The 27,889-nt window shown below is 44.3% G+C and overlaps 1 protein-coding gene across 4 annotated transcripts in view; it reads right to left on the reverse strand.

Annotated features, from left to right (window-relative positions):
- ZFAND6 (zinc finger AN1-type containing 6) overlaps window positions 1-27,889 on the reverse strand; it is a 65,437-nt gene that overhangs the window by 16,895 nt on the left and 20,653 nt on the right. For all 4 annotated transcript variants that reach the window (XM_061595469.1, XM_061595466.1, XM_061595470.1 and 1 more), the window contains exons 2-4: window positions 8,294-8,465; window positions 4,528-4,639; window positions 1,081-1,187 (exon numbers count right to left, since the gene is read on the reverse strand). In XM_061595469.1, the coding sequence (XP_061451453.1) occupies window positions 1,081-1,187; window positions 4,528-4,639; window positions 8,294-8,447 (373 nt within the window). In that variant the 5' untranslated portion in view covers window positions 8,448-8,465. The remainder of the gene's footprint in view (window positions 1-1,080; window positions 1,188-4,527; window positions 4,640-8,293; window positions 8,466-27,889) is intronic.

Genomic DNA, 27,889 nt, shown 5'->3' on the forward strand with positions numbered 1-27,889 from the left:
ATAGCATGTCTTAAATGCACAAATACAGTTTTTGTCAGCCCCCACCCCTCATCTGTGCCTGAAGGACATGAGAATGTCACTACATCTGTCACTCAAAGCTACAAACTATAGATGGCCACTTTAAAATGGAATTCCCTAGAATGTCTTTTTTTTTTTAATAAAACACAAACACAAAATAGAATTTCTGTGTTACCTTGAAGTCTATTGTGGCAAGACGTTTGTCTTTTTGTACAAAGTTGTGTATGCTTATGCCATAATAAATGTAAGGTGCCCCAGGACTCTTGCTGCAAAAGACTAATGCAGAGCTACTTTTGCAGAATTCTATTACATGCAGCGCAATTGACAAGAAACCCTGAACCTTGTGAAGACTGCAGCAGTGAAATTCAGCTTTACGAGCTGGGAGGCTGTCTAATGAAACTTGCAAGCACCAACACTTTTTTGTGAAGCTACAGGGTGGATTCCAGTTAAGCGGGAAGATGAAGCTTGGATTCTCATGAAATAAACGGGAAGGCCAAAACATTAATGCCCAAGGCATTCATCTGAGTATTATGACTTAGTACCACAAAACAGTCAGACATATTCCGTCTTTGGAATCAAAAGCTGCAGACAGGCAAATGATGGGGTTTGTTTCTTATTACCTCAAGTATGGAGATGGCAAGATTAAATTTCTGGTACAGCAGAACTACCCAGAATGACCCATCCCTTTCCCCAAAATCCCTAAAAAGCAGTAAAATTATGGGGTGGGAAGGATGAGGGGAATCCTGACATATTGATGTTGCATCCCACCTTCTGTAACAAAATTTTAAGTGCTTAAAGATTCTCTCCACTGTTAAGAAGATGTGATTGTTAGCATGCTCAGTGGGAAATTTCATAAAACGAATCCGTGCATGCCTGCAATCAAGGTGCATCGTTAAAGTCACCAGCCTTTGGCTGCTGCAGCTTTCTGACAACAGGCACTGTTGAGTTATTGATAATAAGCAATAAATCAAATAGGACAACATTGGTTTTGTGTGTGTGTTTAAGGCATTCCAAAAACATAAAGGAACACAATGGAGGCATCCAACTAGTTCATATACTAACCTTGCACATCTTCTCTTTCAGGTCCTGTTTTGTCTTCTATGCCCGTACTTTCCACTTCACATGTTGCTACAGATTCTGCTAAGAGCGATGACGGGCTTGAGACAGGGCTAGAAAGGGGGGGGAGAGTTTCTTTAGAAAGTGGTACAGTCTTTGCCACAATTAACTAGTTGTATACAAAATATTCACTTATAATCTTTCAATAGCTAATTAAGGCAGCTTGATGTTATGGACCAGGGAAACCTGGGTTCAAAACCCTACTCGGCCATGAAGCTCTATAGATCACCTTGAGCCAGCCCCTCTTTCTCACTCTCAGCTGAGCCTACCTCCCAGGTTTGATGTGAGGATAAAAGAGAGAGGGGAGTCAGGTATGTTGCCTTAAGCTCCTTGAAGGAAAGGCAGGATAGAAATGTAAGGGGGGGAAATGAATACAGTAACTCATCTGAAGCCAAGTATTTGTTCAAAAACAATAAACAGAATTATTTTCTAAATGGTGTTATTTTTATACAGTTTGGTTTAGTAAAATTGGATCTTTTTTGTATTTAGAAAGAAATGAATCAAATGTGTAAATGTTTATTTTGTTTGTTGCAATAATAATCAACCAATAAAAAGCCAACTATTTCAGCTTCCTTTAAATCAGGGGTGAGGAACCTTTGGTCCTCCAGATGTTGCTGAACCACAGCTCCCATGAGCCCCAGCAAGCATGGCCAATACTCAGGGATGATGGGAGTTGCAGTTCTGCAACATTTGGAGGACCAAAGGTTTCCCAAACTTGCTTTGAACAGATCACAACAGGCAAAAAAGGTGCATCAACATCTCAGAGGGTTCTCTCCTCTCCCCCAAATGGAAGTGACAAATGACCTCATCAGCCACAAGGGACTTTAGGTAGTCAAGAACTTTTGTTTAATTATTTATTTATTTATTAAATTTATATCCTGCCCTTCCTCCCAGAAGGAGCCCAGAGTGGCAAACAAATGATAAAACACTAAAAACATCTTTTAAAAAAATCTTTAAAAATATCTTAAAGACAAAACATCTTAAAAGACATTTAAAAAGATTTTTTTTGAAAACATCTTAAAAACAATCCTAGCACAGATACAGACTGGGATAAGGTCCCTATTTAAAAGGGTTGTTGAAAGAGGAAGGTCTTTAGTAGGTTTATTTATTAAATTTCCATCTCACCCTTCCTCCCAAAAGAACCCAGGGCTGCATATGGGATACTGTGACAATATGGAATTTGATTGGGTGCAATGCTGATTCTTGGATTCTGTGTTGTGAAAATTAAAGGCTAGGAATGCTCATGCAAGTCGAAGCAATCCCCAAGGGAAGGATGGGTCCTGATCAAATACCACCGGCTCAGCATCAAGAGGTTCAGCAACAATGAGCATAGGAGTAAACACTAAGCATTTCAGTGCAGAGGGGATCAAAAGCCCATTGGCTCACGAAGCATGATAGAGTATCCAGAAATAAGTGGTGGAATTTAAACTTGCTTCTGAATGAGGACTCCCAATACTTGTGTCTCAGGGGAAAAGGCATTAAATGTAAGATGCAACATGCTGTGAGCACATGCATAAACATGAACATAATACTCTGCTAAGCCAGAAGAGCATACGTTTGGCCTTTTTCTCTGGCCCCAAATCTCTTTTCCTTCATTTCTGCATCTCCCCACCTCCCATCCCCTCGAGGGGATACAGCAAAGTGGTCAAGCAGGTGCTTTGCATGTAGAAGGTCCCAGGTTTAATCTCTGGCATCCTAAGAAGCGGGTTGGGGGTGGGAAAGGCCCCTGTCTTGAAACGCTGGAGAGCTGCTGCCAATAGGTGCAGAGATAGTACTGAGCTAGATGGCCCGCTGGTCTGATTCTTTACAAAGGAAGCTTCCTATGCTCTTATCCCAGTAACACTATCTCCTTAGGAACATAGGAAGCTGCCTTAGACTGAGCCACCTAGATTGGTCCATCTAGCTCAGTATTATTGACATGGACCAGCAGTGGCTCTCAAGGAATCAGCCGCCGGCTCTCCAGTGGCTTCCAGACATGAATCTTTTCCCAGCCTTACCTGGAGGCACCTGGGGACTGACTCTTACACCTTCTGCATGCAAAGCAGATGATCTACCACTGCGCTATGGCCTTTTCCCAAATATACTCCTGCTTTCCCTTCACACTATTCCTTTTCATGTAGCAATCACAAACTATTTTCTCTGTCCATCAAAAACCTACTGGTGCCCAGGAAATCATTATTTTTTATTTGTTAAAAAACTAAGGTAATACCCCACACCTGCAGTATAGAAGTGTTCCCAGGATAGCTAACAAAAAGTAAAAATAATAATACAAACAGAATAAACTAACAAAAGAGAGTAAGATGGTTTTTGCCTAGTGCTGAAGCAACAGCAATGCAGGTTCTAAGTGAGCCTCCTAAAGTCACCACAAAGAGGCTCGCTTGCCTTCCCGCAGGCAGTGGGGACACCTGGAGGAGAGCCTCAGCTGACTATCTCAGTTGTTGGGTGAACTGGTATGGGCAACAATAGTACAGCAAGATTTGCACCTCTTAGTCTCACTTAAGGGCTTTGAAGATAAGCATCAGCGCTTTGACATGGCTTCAGAAGTGGACCAGGAGCCAGGCTTCCGAAGTGGACTGGCAAGATATCCCAATGCCTAGTCCCAGTTTCTGAACAGTCTTTCAAAAGCAGATTTTTTAAAAAGAGCTCTATGCTAAATATACAAGATAAAGACAAATATCTGAGGTAACAAAAAAGAGTAAAGGTGCAGGTTAAAACTGTGTTCCTCCCAAGATTTTTAATGTTAACAAGTGGAGTCTGCAATGAAAAGTTCCAGTGCATTGCCTCCTAACAGGAGTGCTTCTGTTCAGGGTTCCAGCCAGTCATGCCCTCCTCCAGGATACTCCATTCTATTCCATTCCCGCCTGTTTCCATTTCCCCCCCCCAATCAAAATCCAACAACTGGGCCATGAGTGTGTGTGTGTGTGTTCTCCCTCTTCTGGCTACTTTGGCAAAGCTTAGCCCCCCCCCCCCCAAGTATGGCGATGCCTCTCTTACATTTCTCAGTGGCCCCGTTTTGGCTACAGAGCCATTGGCACTCACTGCCTGAGTTTACAATAACAGGGAATGATGTAGACTGATGGGGTCCTGTTCTATCCAAGCTTTTTACTCACATTAACAAAATCAGCACAGAAAAATATTGTACAGCACTTTCAATCTATAAAAAGGGAGATTGCTCTAGCCTAATCAGTTATTATTCTGTCCCAAAATAGAAAATGCTGTGATAATGTTATAGTAAAAATTGTAGACTTTCAACACAGAGAGAGAACTTTTACCTACAGAGAGAGAGAGAGAGAGAGAGAGAGAGAGAGAGACAGACAGACAGACAGACAGAGAGAGAGAGAGAGAGAGGGAGGGAGAGAGGGAGAGAGAGAGAGAGAGAATGGCAACTTTTACCTTGGCTGCATAGGTGGTACAGATGTAGAGTCTAGTGTTGATGAAGTTTCCTGGATGCTGCCTTCAGTGCACTGAACTGGTAAAGACTCGGCTAGGCTACTAACAGAAGTTGCTGAAAGGAGAGACACTAACATTAATACAGCAGAAGACTACTGGTCACCATAGGCTTGATCTTGCCCCCTTAGGGTTAGGGGAGACTAAGAGTTGTGATGATTTCAAAACTGCACAACATCCAGACCTGAGCTGCCCACTGTCCATTTACCAAGGTATATGCTTGTGCTTCTGTTAGAAAGGCAGCATACAATATTAACCATGCGATCACAAAAGGGCACACTCAAGGTCAAAGTACAAGTAAAGACAAATTAGTCTTTGCATTTAGTGTTCATGTTTTTTAAAAATACAAAATAAACTATGGTATTTAAAAATAAAAAAACCCATCATCTCCTTGGGGATCAGGGATGATAATCAAACTGGGACATCAGCAGGGGAAGGAGAATTCAACCCTTTCCTCTCCCACTGCAGTTCTAGCCCAGAGGAAAATCCCTCTTAATTTGCTATTTGTATTGGTTGGAGATCACACACCCCCATACATGCACAAAGAAAAGGGGCGTCTTCCTCCTCCTATAAATCACACCTTTAGGAGGGGTTTTCCTCAGAGCAGGAAAGAGTGAAAAAGCCCCTACACATCTGATGCAATCCTGCTAATTATCAGTCCCTCCATGTCAGTGCCATATGAATTTAAAACAAAACAAGCGAATTAAATGCAAAAAATGCATTTAGCGTTTAGTTTGGCCCCAAGATGTGGCCTAGCAGTTAATTTTGGGCAAGGACTGCACAGAGGAGGGACTATATAGCTCGGTGGTGGAGCATGCAGAAGGTCTCAGGTTCAATCCCTGGCATTGCCAGTAAAAAAAAAGGGGGATCATGGATCAGGTGACAGGAAATACCTTTCTCGGCCAGGTAGCAGGTGCTGGGAAAGACCCCTGCCCAAGAGACCCTGGAGAAGTCACTGCCAGTCAGAACAGTCCAGAGGCTGTCAACCTTTGTCCCTAAATGGTTAATGGAGTACAAGTCCCATCATCCCCAGCCAGTTCAGCCAGCGGTCAGGAACGATGGAGGTTGCAGTCCGGCAGCATGTGGGGACTCAAGGGTGAAGAAGGTTGGTATATAGCACCTACCCTTTGGAATTCCCTCCCCTTAAATATTAGACAGGCACCATCTCTGTTATCTTTCCAGTGCCTACTGAAGACTTTCCTCTTTCAACGATCCTTTTAAGTTAAAACCTTATCCCAGCCGGCGTCTGTGATGGAATTGCTTTCTAATGCTTTTTTAAAGCTTTTTTTTTTTTAACATGTTTTAAAATGCGTTTTGTTGTAATGTATTTTAAAGTCTGTTTTTATGACGTTTTGGTGCTTTTGTTTGCCATCCTGGGCTCCTATTGGGAGGAAGGGTGGGATGGATATATACATATATACATATATACATATATATATATATATATACACACACACAGACACACACACACATATATATATATATATATATATATATATATGTACACACACACACACACACACACATATATACACACACACATATAAAAACAAACAAAGATAATATGGGGCTAGATGGACAGTCTGACCTAGTATAAGGACATCAGAAGAGCCCTGCTGGGCCAGGCCAATAGCTCATCTAGTCCAGCATCCTGTCCTCACAGAGGCCAACCAGCTGCCTAAGAGAAGCAGGACCTGAGCACAACAGCACTCTCCCCCCAAAAAAAGTGATTTCCAGCAACTGGCATTCAGAAGGGCCATAGCTTACTTCTAGAGCATCTGCTTTGCAGGCAGAAGGTCCCAGGTTCAATCCCTGGCATCTCAAGGTAGGGATGGAAGAAACTCCTGCCTGAAACTCTGGAGAGCTGCTGCCAGTCAGTGTAGACAATACATCTGAGCTAGACGGACCAATGGTCTGACTCGGTATAAGGAAGCTTCCCAGGTACTATTATTTATTCATTCATCCAGTTTGCTTCGTGACTGAGCGGGGATCTGAACCTGGAACTCTCCAGTTTTAAGTCCAACACTCTGGTCTATCCACTATACCACATTGGTTCCCTAAGGGACTGAGGCCCCATCTGCACTATACTTTAAAGTGTTTTAAAACAGTCATGGCTTCCCCCAAAGAATCCTGGGAACTGCAGTTTGTGAAGGGTGCTGAGAGGAGACCCCCATTTCCCGCATAGAGGCACAGGGCCTAGAATGGTTTAACAGTCAATCCCTCTACTCAGAGAACTCCGGAAACTAGCTCTGGGAGGAGAATAGGGGCCTCGTAACAACTCTCAGCACAAACTACAGTTCCCAGGATCTTTTGGGGGGCGAGAAGCCATGGTATCATAGTATTTTAAATGTTTAGTGCAGATTGGGCCTAAGATAAGAAAGGGATCAAGATCAGTTCCTGGAAAAGTTGCAGTCCAACGATGTACAATGTGGCATTGACAGGAAGGTCAACAGTGCAATGGGAAGTTCTGCAAGTCATGTGCGGCAGTTTTAATTTGGCAGCTGCTGCTTCCATATCATCTGGTTTTTCTTTCCTCATGTTATGTATTCCTTTGCATTTTTGTTAGTCGTCCTTGACAGACAAATCTGTATCTGTGTAGCAGGGATGGGGAACCTTGGACCCAGATGCCAAATGTGGTCCTCAAGGACTCTCTACCTGGCCCTCAATCAAGCCTCTCTCCAGGTCACTTCTCCCACCAGCTTTGCATCCTCCTTGAGGGTTTTTGCCAGGCTAGAATGTGTCTTTGAACTCCGACAATGCTTCTGGCTTGCCTGGATGGAGGACAGAGAGGGGTGTGTGAGGGTGTGTAGAAACTAGCCTACTGCGCAGAGGCAAAATTTACATTCATTGCCCCACCTATTTTTGCCTCTAGTCCCACACACCACTGCACATGGCCCTAGAAGGCTGCCCAAAAGCGAAGACGGCACTCGGGCTGAAATTCACTCTTCCCCACCTCTGCTGTACAGCTAGTCACAGCAACATTGGGCAGACTAAGCTTGTAATACTTGACCAAAAATAAAACACAAGCTGGAAGAATGACCCTTAAATGACACTGACAAAAAAAAAAAGGTTTTAAAACAGTGTATGCCTAATGCGCTATTTAAAACTGATCATAATCTATTTGGTGATACTACAGGACCCACACAATTAGTCACAGTCACAGCCTCTTCTCTGCCTTCTCTCTCTCCCTAATTAGTAGTTGCTTAATGCAAGAGACAGAGGAAGGCAGTCTTGCTTAGCCTGCCTCATTTAACACACTCAGGCCGATCAAAGCTTGCAGCTCCCTCGGATGAGCAACAAGACTTTTGCATTCCATTTTGCCATATGACAGCAGAACCTTTTTTCCGGGGTGTGTGTGTAAATCTTTATTTTCCCCCACCCCATGAGCCAATTTTGACAGGAAGGTGGCTAAAGGTGACTCAGAAGGTTGTGGGTCTGCTTTGCCAATATGTTCCCTGCAGGAAATGTGCAATGAAGCAGGACTGAAGTAGCAGCTAATATTGCCCAGTGACTTCACCCAGTGATGCCACCTGATTGACAGGTGGGTGTGGGTTTTTTTGGAGGGGGAATGGCATCATGGGCCAAAGTGGACCCCCTGGCAGGGCAAGATTGGCCTGCGGGCCAGAGGTTCCCCATCCCCTCCATATGGGCTTCTGCATCTAGGAAGGGAGCACAAAATCAACCCTTATGCCGTTTGGCGATTTACACTCACCTGGTGGGCTAATTCTACCATTACTACCATTCTGCCGTTGAAGATGCTCTTTATAGCATACCGAACACATGCCATTCGTACGAGGGTTTCCGTAAAATCCGCACCCAGTAGTACAAAGCATAGGCACTTGGCTATGGTTGGTTTCTTGAGCCATATTCTTTTCTCTAGTGACCTGGGAAACAAGAGACAGTCGATTGACTGATTGAGTTCAGACCCAATCGAAGTTTTTGCATACAAAGACACATTAAAGCCCCAAACATGAGCCCAGCAAACTTAAGACACCAGCATGACCTTTAAGATCAGGAAGGCTCTCAAGTCAGAACTGCAAAGCTGTAGAGAGTTCAGTGGCTGCCCCTCAAGTTTGGAATTCTCTTCTCCAGAGAGTTGCCAAAGCTTGAGCCTGTGCATCTTTCACTGGCGGTGCAAGACATGTTTATTCAAACCGATTTTCAATGGCACAGGCGGTAGAGTAATTAGGGTATTGTTACCTATCTCAAGCTCTTGGGATGGAGAGGTCCAGTAAGGCCGGTTACATAAAAAATGTAATGCAATCAGATATATGATCATACAAAGATCTGTTTTGTATGTTAACGCTAAGCCAAGCCATTGACTGTGTTTAAAAAAGCAAACATGCACGCTCCCAGTGAGATTGCAGCTGCTTTGCTCTTCCTGCGATTCTGCTGTTGCTATGCTGCTATAAGCTAAACCATGGTTTGCCTTAGCTCTGTATTTGAACGCCGGCTCATGGTTTATCTCACTCCAAACAAGCCACGAGTTGTAGCTAAGCTATGTTCTATGGCAGGGGTAGCCAATGTGGTGCTCTCCAGATGTTGCTGGACTACACCTCCCATCCTCCTTGATCATTGGCCATGCTGGCTGGGTCTGATGGGAATTGTAATCCAAAAACATTTGGAGGGCACCACATTGGCTGTCCCTGTTCCATGGCTGACTGACTGCTTAGGGTTTGTCTGGAGTGAGATAAATCATGAACCCGGATTCAGACATAACACAACTACTACCCATGGGAATGCAGCCCTCAACAGAATAAAGGCTGCAAACCCATTACTTATTTTAATATTTGCAAGCTGCTTATTATTATTATTTATAGAATTTATTAGTCGCCCATCTGGCTGGCTGTCCAGCCACTCTGGGCGACGTACAACATAGGCATATAATACCTAGACATTGAAAATCTAAAAACAATGAAGATAAAATCTAGCCCACCCCAAAAGCCTGCCTGAAGAGCCAGGTCTTCAAGGCCTGGCGGAAACTCATCATAGAAGGGGCATGGTGGAGATCATTTGGGAGGGAGTTCCACAGGGTGGGGGCCACAACTGAAAAAGCCCTCTCTCTCGTCCTCACCAGTTTGGCTGTTTGGACTGATGGGATGGAGAGAAGGTCCTTTGAGGCTGATCTTGTTGGGCGGCATAGCTGATGATGCTGGAGGCGCTCCTTTAGATAGACTGGGCCGAAACCGTATAGGGTTTTAAAGGTCAAAACCAACACCCTGAATTGGGCCCGGTAAGCAACTGGCTTACAATTCTATTTCATAAATAGAAAAGTGGGATAATGATGGTGGCATTATTATTATTAGAAGCTGCGCATTCTCCAGCAACCAGCCTTCCATGCATACAACCTCTTTGAACTAACTGCTTTCTAGGGGTGTAGATACATAATACTATAATCAAAATTACAAAGGACCTGAAATATCATCTAGCCCCAACCCCTAGTGATGCAGGAAGTCTCCTGCTTTGGCTTCCTAGCACAGATGGTCATCCAGACTACTTATAAATCTCTAATGAAGAGTCCACCATCCAAGGCACTCTCTGTTCCACTCAGTGGCTGCTGATGTCTATTGGGACTGGTAGGATGGAAGTCAGGGAGGCCAACAGTAGGTGACACCAGAGCCAATGACAGACAGAGCCAACTCACTGTCCCCAAACCCCACAACAAAGGCTCTTCCTTCCAAGTAAGAGAGAACACTTTATTCAAGCAGGTTACGATACAGGTTCAGCTGTAGGAGCGGGTTACAGGTTCACCTTACAAGAGTCTAAAAGCGGGGTTCAGAGTTCAGGACTTGGGGTCAACAACAAAGATGTCCTGACATCACCCTTCCCACCAAGGGTTTAAAGAGCAACACATGGCAAATTCACTCGCACAACTCTTATCCTGCACAAGATACTGTGCTTCCAGGTGGGCACTCTGGGGGGGGGGGGGCTGCATCTGCTTGCGCTGAGTCCTTAGTGACGGAACAGTGACCTGCCCTCCTGGGTCCTCCTCTTGCTCTGCCACCCCTCTGGTGTGATCAATGAATTCCCATTCCCAATGAAGCTTCCAGCTCTGGGGTGGGGCAGGGCAGAGAGCTGGCAAGTCTGCCTCCCCGTCCATAACACTTACAAGTCAGGGTGGTTAGATCCTTATCTTCCCTCCTGTTTGTCCCAGCCCACTTGCATCTTCCTCATCTGTCAAACACTGCCAACTCAGCCCAGACCCTGTTGGAAATGCAGGGATCATGACGTTTGACCCCGTCCTCCTCTCTTGATTTCTACAAAGACAACATTGAGACGAAGGAGGAGAAGCTGATAGGCAGTACTACCGCCTGACTGCTTTTAAGTAAGAAGCCAGAAAGGTGGGGGCTGGCTGAGAAGAGGCTGATGGTGGTGAGGCAGTACCTCATTCACCCTAATAGAGCAACCTCTGCTGGTTCTATTTCAAACAGCTTGTACCATCAGGATGTTCTCCCTAAAGTTTAGTCAAAAACCCTTTTCTCTTTCTTCGCGTGGAAAGAATGGCCCCTATGCCAATTCTCTTTTTTCTTCATCCACTCTGAAGTACAAAAATAATTAGAAAAAGGTAGCTGCAGTCACATCCTCTAGAGTTGCTTTTTGGAACGTCTAGCTTTTGGCTTAAAAAGAGAATGCTGTACAAACAATTCACCTTCACAGATTCACTGAATCATGAAGCTGGAAGGGATCAAAATGCTGCCCAGCTCAACCCGCAACTGAGAGATGGCGCTATACAACCCACAGCATCAGCACCAGTGACTAGACAACAAGGTGCCACAAACTGAGGGCATAACAGAAAGGACCTGCAAAACGTACGGACCCAGAAAATGTATGGACACCAAACAAACTTGATGCAAACAAGGCATTGCAAGGTTTGCAGCCAAGGAATAGCGCAACCAGTTCTGCCCATCTTTTAACACTTAAAAAGACAGACTGAAAACCAAGATGTCGATCCATAGACTATTGAAGAAAGGCAAGAATTACATCCATTGCTCCACCTACTTTTGCCTCTGGCCCTGCCCATCGCTGGCATGAGACCCCTAGAATGCCACCCAAGAGGGAAGATGGCCCTCAGGCTGAAAAAGATTCCCTGTCCTGGAGCACACTGGAAAAAGGTGATACATAGGTGCGAATCAGTAGGAACGTAAGAAGCTGCCTTATACCGAGTCCGTCTAGCTCAGTGTTGTCTGCACTCACTGACAGCAGCTCTTCAGGGTTTCAGATGGGAGCTATTCCCAGCCCTACCTGGATACCATGGATTAAACCTAGGGCCATCTGCAGGCCAAGCAGATGCTCTACCACTGAGTTACGACTCTTCCCTACCTTATTAAAATGGAAATGGACTGCCTTCAAGCTCATTTCGACTTATGAACAGGGTTTTCATGGGAAGCAGTATTCAGAGCGGGTTTACCATTGCCTTCCTCTGAGGCTGAGAGGCAGTGACTGCCCCAAGGTCACCCAGTGAGCTTCATGGCTGTGTGGGGATTTGAACCCTGGTCTCCCAGGTCCTAGTCCAACACTCTAACCCAGCCTTTCCCAACCAGTGTGCCTCCAGATGCTGTTGGACCACAACTCCCATCAGCCTCAGCCAGCATTGCCAATGGTCAGGAAAGATGGGCGTTGTGGTCCAACAACATCTGGAGGCACACTGGTTGGGAAAGGCTGCTCTAACCACTACGCCACACTGTCTACATTATTAAGTGGAGCTTAAAAAAGTATTTCCTGCCATTGTAACTGCAGGAGGGAACAAGAACCAGCCAGTGGCAGTGGTTTCAAAGGGTGTTCCTGCAGGAACCCTGGGGCTTCTTCTTGGAAGCTGGAAGCTTATCAGGAGTTGTTCGATGAGGAGACAATGAATGGTGAATCAAATCTGGGTGGGAAGGGGGAAGTTTCCTCACCACTCCTGGCCTTCTGAGCGCTGGGTTTGTTCCAGGTATGCTCTCAGGTCGCTTCCAGACACCCTGTTTGTGCCTCATTCATTTGCACAATGTTTGTGGGGAAGCTAGGTGATGTCAACTATTCAGTGAGTAATCATTCTGATTTGGTCGCGGAAAGGTTAGATGGTTGTTGAGTCAAGCAAATGTTGCCCTACTTTCCAGCATATTTTCTCATTACTTTCCTTGTAGCAAAAAAAGTTGTGTGTGTGTGATGTGTGAATGAGAAGCAGGTTTGTTGCACAAGACCTCCAAACCAACTTTAATTGCAGAATTTGAATTTGCCGTTATGCGATTGAATCCCACCCCAAAATAGTGACATCTTGCAAGTGCCCTCCATTTACACAGAGCAACAGTGAGCCCCAACAAGTCTGGCCAACATGAAGCAAGGCATGCCCTGGCCTAGAACAGAGCCAGCAATGGCACAGCCAGAGCAGAACTTGGCAGAATGAGTAGGAGGGTCCCGAGAAGGTAGCCAGGCTAGCTTAAAGGAAGTGAAGTCACACGCATCATCATCTAAAGAGACTCCCATCACCTGCAAGGCAGCTAAGTCCAGAGCCTAAAATTATCTAAGTACGCTAATGAACATTGGCATAATGCCTGATATTGGGCCCTCCTGCATTGTGCCTATACCAGTCTACTTGGTCAGCCTTCAGCAGGTGGTGTCTGAAGCAGAAGATTCATCCACACAAAGCTGGGTTCGATGGTGGTAATGCTCTGGTGAGTGCTGGACCCCCAGTAAGGGGCTGGAAGCCACCATTTAAAATTTCAGATAACACCCTGGACCATTGCTATGCTGGTGGCATTGTGGAAAATGTAAATGGTAGCTCCCAGATCATCACTGGGAGCTGCCTGGTGCTCAATGGGGGCCAAGGGCAGACATCAGCAATAGGCCCTTCTGGGACAGTGGCAGCTGACAGAGAATACTATGTGTTGACACTCAGACCACATTTGCACCATACATTTAAAGTCAATGGGTCTCCTCTGAGTTAAAGTTAGGCCCCATCTGTACTTTGTGTTTAAAGCGGTATCATTCCACTTTAACAGTCATGGCTTCCCCCAAAGCATCCTGGGAACTACAGGTTGTTTAGGGTTCTGAGTTTTTAGGAGACTCCTATTCTCTTCCCAGAGCTTCGATTCCCAGCGTGGCTTATCAATCAAATCCCTCTTCCCAGGCAACTCCAGGAATTGTATCTCTGTGAGGGGAATAGGGATCTTCTAACAAATCTTAACGAACTATAGCTCCCAGGTCCCTTTGTGGGATGCTATGACTGATAAAGTGGTATAAAAGTGCTTTAAATGTATGGTGTGAATGTGGGCTCAGTCACGCCTAAAACATACTCCAGAATCTTCTGTAGAGGTACAAGGAGGAAAATATTCAGGGGTCTGTGGCAGGTCTGTCCATGTAGAAACGATTCCCTGAAGTTAGAAAAATCTGAAAACCATGCTGGCAGCACAAGGCTAAATTGTGACGAGCAAGTTGTTAAAATCAAGAGTGACTGTGTGGGAAGGCATGTGTGGGGAACCAACACCATCTAATAGACAAAGACAGGAAGTAGAATAGGTGGACGTAGAAAGAACAGGAAAAACTGGATTCAGTATGAGCTGAGCCAGGTACCCATTTCTGTAGCTAGAGGATGAAGGCAGTACTCAGCATCTAGGAGAATGACTCTTGGAGTGGGGGGAACATTTGGCATACTTTCAAAGGTACTAGAAGGCTTCTGTTTGTTTTAAAAGAAAAAAAAAAGCAAGCCAAAATTAAAAAGCCGATTAAGAAACAGAACAGAGTTTCACCTTGTTAGCGAACATATCCAACAGTCTACTGGCTTTTCTTTACAACAAAAGGCTGCCAAAAAGGAACCAGATGGGGTGTGTCGGGGGGCAGGGATGATATGATTAATCCTTTCCCTTCCAGCCATTTTTCTGCTCAAAGACTGCTTTTCCATCCAAGAAGAGGGGGGCTATTGCCAGTATCTCCCCAGCTGGTAGAGCACAACACAGTTTTGAACTTTTAACTTTTTGCCTTTGGCCATTTTAAATATTTGCTCCTCCCTCTCTTGCTGCCACCCTTCCTGTGATCAAACTTGCCACCTCCAGTGATTGCTTGCTGTTGAAAACATGCTACACTGGAAGACTGTCAGCCACATAACATCTACGAAAGCCAGTATAGTGGTTAGTGTTGAACTAAGACTGGAAATATTTGGGGTCAAATCTGCACTTAGCCAGTAAGTGGCCTCAGGTCAGTTACTCTTTCTCCTCCTAAGCTACCTCACCGGGTTGTTGTGATAAGAGTGAGGAGATGAGCACATATGGTACCCTAAGCTCCTTGGAGGGCTGGTGGGACACAGATGTAGATGTAGTCTAGTTTGGCCCTGAAATACACAATGCAGGTAGAACGTGCACTATTAACTATGCAAATAACTTCATACCAGTGTTATTTTATCTTTACAGAGTAACATAAGCAAAATCAGGGTCCTGTGCCAAAGATCTTACAATATAAACTTGCTAGTGTTGGGTGGGGGGAGGAGGAGAGGTAAAATGCCAGTTTTCGTTTCAGATGCAGATTAGGACTTGTGGGTAAGGCTTCATGGAAGAACTGGCTTTAAAAGAGAGGAGGAGGTGAAAGGGGAAGCGAGGGGAACTTGAGAAGAGCCCTGCTGTATCAGGCCAAAGCCAGCACCAGACTGCAGCGGGTCCCCAGGCACAAGTCCGCCGGGGATCTTGAAGATGGTGGTGGCAGCACTACCGCTGCTATCAGGGCTTAAATAGGTCCAGCCAGCTCAGCAGATCTGTGTGTTGCTCACACATGCTTGCCAGGGTGTCTGTTGATGACCCCACCGCCATCTTGGGTGATGACAAGCAAACACGCACAGCAGACTGATGCGGCACCGCAGCAAGTTGCAGGGCCAGCTCGGGGTGGGGGAGGGTTGCCTGGGAGGGTGGTTGCCACTCCACAATCTGCGCCAGCATTGGGTCAAGGGGTGCATGCTCTACAACCCGAAGCCAACTTGGATCGTGGAGCAGGAGCTATGCCCACCCAGCCCCTGCAGCAAGGGTCCTCCTCAGCGCCAGGGGCCCTCTGCCAGTGCCTAACCTGGCTGCCTGCTAGCATTGGGCCTGCCAAAGGCCCATGTAGTCCAGCATCATGTTCTCACCATGCTCAACTAGATGTCTATGGCTGGTTATCAGCCTGCAAACAGAACCCAAGCACAACTCTCTTCACTTGTGTTCCCCAGCAACCGGCATTCAGAGGCATACCATCTCTGACAGTGAAGGCAGAGCATCAATGGCTACTAGCCATGATGGATATTAGTCTTCTCCTCCATTATGGGGCCATTTGAGAGCATCAGGTTGAGGAAGGGCTGGTCTTGAGCAGTGAGGGAAGCAAATGACCAACTCCAACAGGGATACAGGCAAGAGAGTGCGAGGTGCAACTCTGGCCCTCCAGATGTTGTTGACTCCAATTCCCATCAGACCCAGCCAGTGGTCAGGCATGATGGGAATTGTGGTCCAGCAATATCTGGGGGGCTGCTGGTTTCTCAATCCTGCTGTAAGGTAACCAATGTTAACGTACAGGGTTGTGATGAGTCTAGGGAAGGACTGTGCTCCAGTTAAGAATAGCCCTGCTGTATCAGGCCAGTGTCCCATCTTGTCCAGCATCCTGTTCTCACAGTGGCCAACCAGATGCCCATGGGAAGCCTGCAAGCAGGACCTGAGTGCAAGAGCACCGTACCCTTCTGCAGTTCCAGCAAATGGTATTCAAAAGCATACTGCCTCCAACTACGGAGGCAGAGCATAGCCATCATGGCTAGTAGCCATATTTGTAAGGATAGCCATCAGCATCTCACTTCATTTTGACACCCCCCCAAAAGAAATCAAGATGTACTAAACCAAAGATGCAACACACTGCAAGGGCAAACTTATGAGACTGCTATAGATATCCAAGGCAGGAACTTGGGCAGGTGCAGGATGGGAGTGAGGAGAAGAGGATAACAAGGCTGGAGATCCAGAAGAGTTGACAGGCAATTAGGAAGACAAAGCCCATATCCTAATAGGAGAAGGCAAGAGTTCCATCTTTGTTCCGCTTGCATTGCCTTTGGGGAGGCAGACTACACCAGCATTTGAAATCCCTTTCATCTACATATTATTTTAGGAAGATTTTTCTTTAGCGCACACCCTTGAGTTTTATAGTACATCAAGAATACATTGAAGCAGTAATTACTACTTAAGCTAAAGGTTGAGTGCAGCTGCAATACAGATTAGTAGAACCCCAGTTTGAGGATCAAAGATTATAATGGGCTATAAAGCAGAACATGTCAGTAACTCTGGTTAATCTCAGGCAAAAGAAGATGCAAACAGCAAGGGAAAAAAACTTTTTACACAAAACATTGACAACCAGGGTGTTTGGGGGGAAAAACACCACCCTTCCCTACAAAAAAGCATTCACAACATCCTGCTGTGTGGGTCCTCACGTCGATTATTCATAAAACTGGCAATTCCTTACTCTAGCATATTGCAGTAATTATCAGAGATATGCCACTCTGAACATGATTTATAAAGAGGCTGACACTGGCTTTTATTTTACTGCATACCATTTCGATACAGACTTAAGAAAAGGAGCTGTAAACAAAATGCAGGCTTACAGAATGTGGACTGGAAAAAAGAGATTTGTCCAGGTGACAGTTTCAGAAGCAAAACGGTTTATTAACAAGCAATTGACTAGTTCTAAATTGTTTTGAATGTACCACTTTGAATGTGCCAAAGCATCCAATGTGCCTGCAAAAGTACAAAAGACAAAATGAAACAGTCCAAACAATGCATTAGAATGGTTGTCAAATTACACTGCTTCTTCCTTTGAGAAAAGGTGAAATTATCTTTTCAAATATGGACTGTAGTAATTCACAAGTACTGGAAAGTTTTTTAAAATTTCTCTCTGGAGAATAATTGTGATTAGTTTTACAGACCGAGCAAAGTGAAAACGGAAGGACACCATTCTTGTACGTTGATCTTCCAATTGACCCCAAGAATAAAAGATGGCTTGGACTTACTGTTTTAATTCTTTTATATTCTCCAAGTAAACTACATTTGAGAATAATTTAGCTGTAAGGAACCTCTGACCCTCCAGATGTAGTTGAACTACAACTCCCATAAATAAGAAATATATTTAACAGTGATAAATTTTAACAAAACCCTGGGTGATGCTCATGGGACCCAAGAGTCCTACAGAACCCTGGATGAGAAACACTTAGTTAAGGCATAACTAATATGTGTTCAGGGGTCCTGAGTATGCACGCTTTAAGGACCTAGGAAACACCTTGCTGAATCAGACCACAGTGTATTTAGTATAACATCCTTGATAAGAAGCTATGCAACCAGAAAGACATCTGTTGGTCAACCAGACATTGACCAACCTTTTGCCCATCCTAACACACAAAGGTGTCTTGGCTTTATTAATATGCATTAAGGTGGCATACACACATTAAATGCTCTTGCTTTCCAGATGCAAGACAACTACTGAGTGAAGAGAACTGTTAGTGAAAAAATAAGATGCCAACTTCTGCACCAGAACTACTTTCCTAGTTTTTTTTGCCAAACTGCTGTCATAATGTCATTCCAGTTTGTATTAATGCATTCAGAACCATTTTACAGGATGCTTAGCAGCAGTCTGATTGTAAATGGAGGACACAGCCACTTTAGAAGTGGTAAGCATGCATTCATTCCCTCTGGCTCTTTGCAACTGATGATTGCTTCTTCATGTATGGCATTCCAGGAGCAATTGCAGAAAATGCCCATTTTCAGCTCACCACCATATTCTGTAGGCTGCAGTTCCATGAACAGAATCTCCCCAGATGATCTAAGTGATCTTACAGGTCTATGCAGTCTTTCAGGGAAACTGGTCCTGAATTGTTTGGGGCTTTATACGTTAACAACAAGACCTTGAGCGTGGCCCTGTAGGTGACCAGCTGCCACTACAGTTCCCTCAGTTCTGCACCAGCTGCAGCTTCTGGACAAAAAATGTTACATTGCTTTTTGTATGGCAAGCCAACCCACCAGTCCCTTCCCTTACAAACAGCCTGAGCAGAGACAGAACACACAAAACGTGAATGTATGTGTCCTTTTTGGCATGCAGTTTGGAACATACAGCTGACATTTATCTGCCACCCACAAGCAAAAGACAACCAGTAAGATTTCATTTCCAGCCTAAGATTTCAGCATCGACCATTCAAGAATAAATTTCTGGCTCCGCTCAATGACCTTGAAGAAAATTAATTTCCACAGACTCAGTTCTGCAGTGCAAAGCAAAACCAAACCAAACCTGCCTTATCCTGTGTCAGGTCATTGATCCACTAGCCTATTACTACTATCTGTGACTGTTAGTGGCTTTCAATGGCCTCAAGTTGGAAGATGTCTTTTTCAGCTCTTTCACCTTTGCACGGAGAGGTCAGGAAGTGGATCCGGGATTTTCTAGCCGCAAAACATGTGTTTTGTTTGAGAGGTCTCTCCCTCCATGTGTAAAATTTCCTCTGAAGTTGCTCTGATGCAACTCTTCTTTGCCTTTTCAAACAATGCACACAAACATTAAAGAACTAAGAAACATTTCTGCCCAGAGGATATGAAAAAGCACCCTTTAAAAAAAAAAAGAGGAGGGACATTTGGCACATTTGTCTCAGAGAATTGTAGATGTTACTGTTTTTATACTGACATCTCAAATGCTTTAAAAATAGCTTTTTCAAAAAAGGGGGGGATTCTACAGGTTTTCTGATTTCATATGAAAAAATACATATGCAGGAAACAAGACGATGATTGCATTCACACCATCTCTCCAGCCAAAGAAAGAGTACAATGATTTATATACACACTTTGGCAAGATGCCAATTTCCTGCTGAGTTATATCATCAGAAAGTCAAGCTGCCTGGATGGATGAATATGGATGACACAGGAGTGTGTGTCAGCAAGAAGATGAATATTGCAAAGCAGTATCACTAGGAAGGCAAGATTAAGACACTAACTATGCACATACGTGACGTTTACCCTACTTTTAACCCCAAGGAAGAACCAAGGCTAGTTCCCTGCTTGACCACCACTTCCTGCTTTGACTCTCTGAACTTAATCTGGAGGCCATGAATAGGGAGGGAGAAAGGAGGTGCTATTTATGGAAGGAAAGGCTGACAGGGAGATGGATGGGGAAAGAAACATAGCTGAGTTTGAAATGGAAATGGACTGCCTTCAAGTCGATCCTGACTTATGGAGACCCTATGAATAGGGTTTTCATGATAAGCGGTATTCAGAAGTGGTTTACCATTGCCTTCATCTGTGGCTGAGAGGAAGTGACTGGCCCAAGGTCACCCAGTGAGCTTCACGGCTGTGTGGGAATTTGAACCCTGGTCTCCCAGGTCGTAGTCTAACACTTTAACCACTACACCACACTGGCTCTCTAGCTTAGCTTACGTAACTCCTAATTTGAAGATCACCACCTTTGGATTCTGATTACTGTGTTTTTGGGGGGGGGCAAAGAACAGCACATCTACGTTCATATGTCTAAGGGGCCTTTAGGCGTGTATTTTTTGAATGTACATGGCAAACCATTTTTGCAATTTAAGAGTTTTTTTCATAAGCGGTAGAGATGGGGAAGAAATTTGATTCAGTTCACATTTAAAGCCAAATCTCAAATTTGCACTTTCCAAAACAATATGAGAATTGAAACACGACCATCCTGTGAAATTCACACATGTCCAAATTCTGGGATGCAGTTCTCCAACCAAACAATATTTACAAAAAATGAATATATTAATGTAAATAACATACAAAAACGCACTATATAATGAGAAACTGCTTGCAAAAATGTGTATGTTAGTCAAAACTGCATGCAAAAATGTGATCTTTAATAAAACTTTGCACTAAAATAAGAATTTTCCAGAGGATTTTAAAAACATCAACACATAAATTGCTGCAGAAACGTGGAGAACCGAATGCAAGATTAGAACAATGAGAAACAAGAGAACTGGATCTGATGGTCCTTCTATCCCTAGTAAGCAGTCTGTGGTACAACATGTTTTAAAGGACCAACAAATTCCACTGGGCGTGCCTAGAGATGTGAAGGCCCAGAAAAAAATGGAAAAGTTTGAGAAAACCCTTTCCCCCATTTTTTTTCTGTTTTCCCCCTATTTCCCCCCCCCCCAGGCCTTCACATCTCTAGACACACCCAGAACTTTGGCATATCCGAAGTACCTGTTTGAATCCCTGGCAACATTGTTTTAAACCAAGAAATTGGTCTAAAAAAAATAAGTCAGCATTTCTCTCTCTCATCTCATTGATGCATTTGTCATCAATGCACACTGATACATTTTTGAAACAAACTGTGTTGGACAGGGCCAGCCCCAGGCATGCCGGGGCCCTTGGGCACCAGCCTGCCTTGGGCCCTGGCACACGCACACATGCCCCACCTACCTATCTACCAGGCAGGCAGAAGAGCGGGAGGTCGAGCGAGCGAGTGAGCGGGGGTGAGGTCAAATGAGGGAGCCGGCGGGGGTGGAGGGCGAGTGAGTGGGTGGGCCGGCAAGCGGGTGGGTAGCTCCCTCCCTGCCCTCCGTGGCAACCTGCTGTGGAAGGGGAGTGCTACTCCCCCACCATAACGAGGGGCCCTCGGGATGGTGGGCGAGCAGGGGGGAGGGCAAGTAAGGTGGGGGGCAGAGGGGAGAGTGGGCAGGCGGGCACGGGCAGGGAGCCTGCTGAGGAAGGGGAGCACTACTCCCCCACCATAATGAGGGGCCCTTCAGGGGGCCCTGTGGGCCGCAGGGCCCCACCTGGCCGCCCTTTAGAGCCAGCCCTGGTGTTGGAACATTTGAAAAGTGTTAAAGCCCATGGATAAGTTCCAATCTGTACTTCAGTCTGGGAGATGCAGATCAGGTCAAAAAGACCAAATTCCTCAAGCATCCCTATACAAGGAGGGAATCATTCTATAAAAAATATTTTATTTAAAAGCATTTATATACTGCTTAATATAAAGCATTTATTAAGAGAAAAATCAACGCGTTTGAAATGTGGTGTTGAAGAGCTTTGCGTATACCATGGACTGCAAAGAAGACCAATAATTGGATGTTAGAACAAATTAAACCAGAACTATCACTAGAAGCTAAAACGATGAAACTGAGGTTATCATACTTTGGACACATAATGAGAAGACATGATTCATTAGAAAAGATAATAATGCTTGGAAAAACAGAAGGAAGTAGAAAAAGAGGAAGGCCAAACAAGAGATGGATTGATTCCATAAAGGAAGCCACAGACCTGAACTTACAAGATCCGAACAGGGTGGTTCATGACAGATGCTCTTGGAGGTCACTGATTCATAGGGTCGCCATAAGTCGTAGTCGACTTGGAGGCACATAACAACAATAAAGCATTTATATAACACTCCCTGGTCTCCTTTGGGAGGAAGGGCTGGATATAAATTTAATATATAAAATATTTCAAAACTCTCTAAATGGTTTACAGTCTAAAAAACGAATATCTCACTAAACAAAAAGTCAACCAAAAAACAGCAAACAGCAATAAAAAGCAAATAAAACAAAACTTCAGAAGATTCAAACAGATAAAACAGGCTCCAATCTTATGGGCCAGGGAAAGCCTGGGCCAAAAGATATGTATTTATGAGATGTCTGAAGCACCTGATGGTTGCTGCTTCACGTATGGCAGAGGGAAGGGCATTCCATAGAATGGGGCAACAGCAGAAAAGGTCAGTTTTTGGCATTAGATGGCACTTAAGAAACACCCACACCAGTCCTGTCCTTGCTGAAAAAGTGCAGCTTTGCAAGTTAAGAGTTACTAGTCCACAACATTTTACAGAAAGCTATGTTAGCCAGTACTTCCTAATGTTGAAAGAAAGAAAGAAACCAATCAGTGTGCTCTAGTTTACCAAAGCTCTTCTGCCGGTCATAATGAGAGCTCTTGCAGAGAGTGACAAGGCAAGCAAGTACCTATTCACAAGTCTGTGAGGTCATTACTACAAGAACACAGAATATTACTGCTGTTAATCACGTCCTTGGCTTTCAAGAGCCATTGTTAACCAACTCAGAAAAAATGCCTAAATAACAGCATACATGCTAAGGGCTGAAAGCCAATGAAGCTTTCATGAATCAATGAACTAGTTGTTTTAATTTTATTTATTTAGTACATTCGTATCTTGCCCCTCTTTTATCATGGACTCAAAACAATGTCCATGGGGTTGCCAGAGGTCTCCCATATAGGCACTGCCCAGACCTAAACCTGCTTTGCTTTAGCAGGTGATAGCACCCTCCCCCATGAGGCCATATCAAGTCTTACAGCCAAACAATTCAGCGCAGCTCTTATAAGCAGCCTTCACCAATTAAGAAAGTTGTTAGCCTCCAGTATGAAAGAACCTTTAGTTTCAATCAGCAGTTCCTAAACTCCCCCCCCCATGGGCCACTTGAAAATTGCTGAGGTGGACCACTTCGTGATTTTTCCACCTGTTGTAGCAACTGTAATGCACTGTGATAGATGCTAACTGATTTTTAACTGTATTTTATTGCTTCTTTTATTTCTTATATTGTATTACAATTTGCATTCCACAGAATTCAGATTGTAATACAATAAAATACAATATAAGAAATAAAAGAACCAATAGAAATATAGTTAGAAATAAGTATATTTAATGCAGACATGCCGTGGACCATCTGTGTCAAGCTTGTGGACCACTGGAGACCCACAGACCACAGTTTGCAAACCCCTGGTTTAAACGGATCTGTACAAGCCAGTACGATGTAGTGATTAAGAGCATCAGACTAGGACCAGGACAACACAGGGTTGTATTCAACTGAGCCCTATTCAGAGTAGACCCACTGAAGTTAATGGACTGGACTAACTTAAGTTTATTATTTCAACAGGTCAACTCTGAGTAGTACTCGGTTGAATACAACTCCTGGATTTAAATCCTTGCTCAACCATGAAACTCACGGGGTACCTTAGGCCAGTCAGCCACTCTCAGCCTGGCCTACCTCATAGGGTTGTTGTGAAGATAAAATGAGGGAGGGTGTACAGTAACTTGAGCTCCTTAAAGGAAGGGGCTCTTACATATAAACGTATAATAATAGATTGTGCCAAGAGTTTCACGAGTGTGGTACTACCTCAGAATGACTGGAGATGACTTTTTCACCACAGACGAAAACCTATGAATTTGCTATTATCTCTTTTGCTCAAAAGGAAACAAAACAACCTTTTGTGTGCCAAATCAGGCAGATTCTTTCAAATATTTGCATGAAGTCAGCAGACTTCACATAAGACTGAGGCAACAGGGCAGTATCAAGCGTGTGTGTGTATAAGTGTAGTTCTAGCCATGTTTAGTTAGAAGCAAGTTCTGTGTTCAAACGAGGCTTACTCTCAAGTTAAGTGCATTCAGGATTGCAGCCTGGCTTTCCTTCAAAGCATCTTAAAAACTGAGAGAAGCCTGTCGTCGTCATCATCATAAATTTATTTTTATTGTCTGCCTCTCATCAGGAATGTGGGTCCTGAGGCAGATTACATAAATTTAAAAACACAAAGCATACATAAAACCATACAAAGATTTAAAAATATAAAATATACATAAACAAATCCATAAAATCCTTAAAAACATCAGTACTATTTCACAAAGGGTAAAAATTTAACCAAATGCTTGAGTAAAAAGATGGGTCTTCACCAGCTTTTTCACCTGTCACACAGCCTCTTAATTAAAATGGCCAGATTTTAATTGTTTACAGCCAATGGAAATTACAATAAAAATCACAAAACAACAAACAAAATGTTTAGTCTAGGAGATTAATGCGCAATGTGTGTGCAATACAACATGCACCAGCAGTTGGATCTTCCAAGAGGCTAGGGAAGAAGACTTGCCATCATTGCCCTCCCTGGCACGTCCCTTTTGACGCTGCTGATCTCCTTTGGAGGAGAGACGAGGGAGTCAGCTGTAAGTCCTCTCTAGCTTGGTGAGAGGAGCCTCCCCTCTGAACCGCTGAGGCTTCTTGAAGTGCAGCAAAGTAAGCACCTTGAGCTCTGTCTTCTGTCAGCTTTGTTTTTGTTTTGTACTTATGTATTTAGGTTTAGATATTTTTGTTTGCTAAATTGTTTTCGTTCTCTTTGAATTATGTTTTACAAACAGACTTTTCTCCCCTGCCCCAGTGCTTTGTATTTGATATTTTGAAAGTTGGTTGTAAGCCACTTCGGGCACAGCTCACTGTAGAAAGGTGGCGGCATATCAATAAAACTCTATCCATCAATCAACATAACACTTTCATAAATGCAGTACAAGCAGTATTGAAAGTGGGATTGCATATAACTGCCCTGATACCATGATGAGCACAAATCATCATCACAACTTCCACTAAAAAGGGCACTTGGACGGGCCCAATGTCACAGGTAAGTGAAGTTAGGCAAAACAGAGGGGGGGGAAAGAATGGAGCCCTAGGAGGCTATCTGCCCCACTAATGTGCCATTTGGTCCAGAACTAAAATAGCTTCAAACACACTTCTTGGAAGGCTGAACTTCATTAACAAACATCACAGAACACCTCTAACTAGCAAAAGAACCAGGCGAGAGTACTTGCACCAATCTAAAAAGCTGTTCCTGTACAAACTTTCCAACAACAAAACCCATCATGGAAGTGGCTTACCTGATTTGACAAGAAAGGCCAGACAAGAAAAGCAGCCTTTAACAGCTCATTTTTCTTTCTCACCAATAAAGACACTGATTTACAAAAAACCTTTCGTTAATCAAAATAAGCATCCCAGTGTGTTTTACATTCTGTCCTGCTTAAGCTGCTTTGAACAGTCTAACTGGCTAATACAACATTAAGTCTATTTATTTATTGGATTTATTAGATGCCCAGTTGTCCTGCCACTCTGGGCGACGTACAGTAAAATATATAATACACTCAATATAAAAACATATACACAGAAATTAAAACCACAAGTCTATGTTACTGTACTAGGAAGAAGAAATTATTTACCACCTCTGCTCCCTACCAACACAACTTAAACCATTTAATGCTCCAATATCAAATCTCATGCCTTTGGGCACTATACAGCGCGATAATAAAAATTTAATACTTGGGATATCATCTAGGGGTTCTCAGCCAAGGTGGGTAAAGGAGAACACTGCACAAACCATTGTTTGTCTGCATGCCTGGAATTGAAGCCAGGAGTTGGAGTGCAAACTATGGTTTGCACAAACAGGGATCAGTGCTACATCTGAACCAACCCACTATGTACACAGCCTGGTGAGCCACTCACAAAATACATAAGAAAGTTTTAGATACGAGGATTTGGCTAGGGCTGTTGAATGAAGATGTCAAGCCTCCTAGGTAGCAGCAGAACATCCCCACTGATACCTTCTCGAGCCTTGAACTACATGCTAGAAATGCATCCTCACATAAAATAAATCAGCTTGATGCCCAGGACCCCCCAACTCTGGGGACTATTCAGGTTCTTTAAATTCAGAGCCTGCCTACTCGAGTCCCCTGCTTCTGTTTGAGATTATTCTGGGCCAACTCAAACCCAATCCGTTTATTACCTGCAGCAGCAAGGCAGCTGCTATGCCGTGGTTGCTCAGAAGTCAGTACTAGTAAAACATATAAATGGCACTCTAATGTCCCCGATTCACTGAGAGGCTCTGCGGCTGAAACAGTAGGGTCATTCAGTTCTTCCTGAGCGACAATAAAATGTTTTTCCTTCACACACCAGCCTTCCATGGGCGAGAAGTCATCATTCTGAGAGGCGAGGGAGCATCCAGACATGTACCCCCAACAGCAGCCTAAAGATGCACAGTCTAGGACGGGCTGTACCACCTGCCATGATGTTAATCCCCCACATTTGAACCAGTTCCAAGCCAAAGGAAGCAAGTCATCATCCTTTAAATTGGACTTGTATGTTGCAGGACAATCCTGCATTATCATTGTCCCTCTCAAGTGCATCCCTATTACTACACAATGAGGGAGGCAAAGAACCTTTTTATATCATAAGTTTGATATGCGTCGGCAAAGATTTTAAGCCTTTTGTTACCCAAGGCCAAAATTTCCACCCACTGATTAAAATCAGAGGCATTTGGAAAGATAGGAAACTGCCTTATACTGAATCAGACCCATTGGCCCATCCAGCTCAGTATCGTTTACGCTGGCAATAGTTCTCCAGGGTTTTACGCAGGAGACAATGACGCATCCTACCTGGAGATGCCTAGGATTGAACCTGGGGCCTTCTGCTACCACTGAGCTATAGCCCTTTCTGTAAAGGTTCGTACAGACTGAACCTGGGACTGTCTGTGTGCAAGGCAGACGCTCTATCACTGTGCTATGGTCTTTCCCCACATCCTTGTTACTGCAGGATAATTAATATTAACTCGGGGAAGGGGGCAGCTCCCACCCTCTGACTCATCCCTCAAGGCTCAGCTATGGGCAATGGAGATACTTCTGGGATTCCCCTGTGCCCGTCAGCTGTATTGCATCAGAAAACACCAGGTGCATACACACTCCCCACCCTTTTGGAGATCAGTGCTCATCTATCAGCAGATCAACACAGCAACCGCAACCTAAGGAATTCACTGCCACAAGAAGGCCACAAATGAAGACACCTTTAAAAGGGGCATCGACAAATTCGTGGAGGTCTAATAAGTGGCTTTTAATCAAGATGGCTATGTAGAACCTCCATATCCATAAGCAGTATACCACTGAAAACCAGTTGCTGGGCAGCAACGGGAGGACAGGGTTATTGCTTTCATGCCATGCTGGTGGACTTCCCAGAGGCATCTGCTTAGCCACAGTGGAAAACAAAATACTGCCCTACTTGGTGTTTGGATCAGATCCTGCAGGGCTGTTATGATGTTCACGGGGGCTTCCCCACTCCAGTGGACACTGAAGCATAGCTTGATTTTTCAAGCCCCAGTCACCTCACCCTGCCAGCCCTCAATATATAGTTTGATGATTGCTGTTTTAAGCCATTCAAACCCGGCTTTGTACTTGCAAAGGAACTCCCGTTGGTGGAGGTGTTTGTTTTGGCAAAGCAGGACACACTCCAAAAGGCTCCACCACCCTCCCGCCCAACCCCTCTCCTAGCAACCCCGAGGATTCCAGTCCCTACACTTTAATCAGAACACAAAGTTCAAGATTTCAATTGTTTGTGGACACAGAGAAAGACTGTGAAAAGGTGAGGAGGAGGAAGGAGGTTTTTTACTTCTCTGCAATACCCAACTAATAGACCTTTGCTTCTCCATTTCTAAACATTTGAAATTCAGGAAAAACAAGGTAAGCCAGGTCTGCAGATACAACAGCAAGGAAAACCTGATTTCCATCCCTCTCCATCTACCCATTTAAAGAGCTTCCAGAGGGGTAGTTA

Source organism: Rhineura floridana, chromosome 14, assembly GCF_030035675.1.
Source record: "Rhineura floridana isolate rRhiFlo1 chromosome 14, rRhiFlo1.hap2, whole genome shotgun sequence".
Taxonomy (NCBI): domain Eukaryota; kingdom Metazoa; phylum Chordata; class Lepidosauria; order Squamata; family Rhineuridae; genus Rhineura; species Rhineura floridana.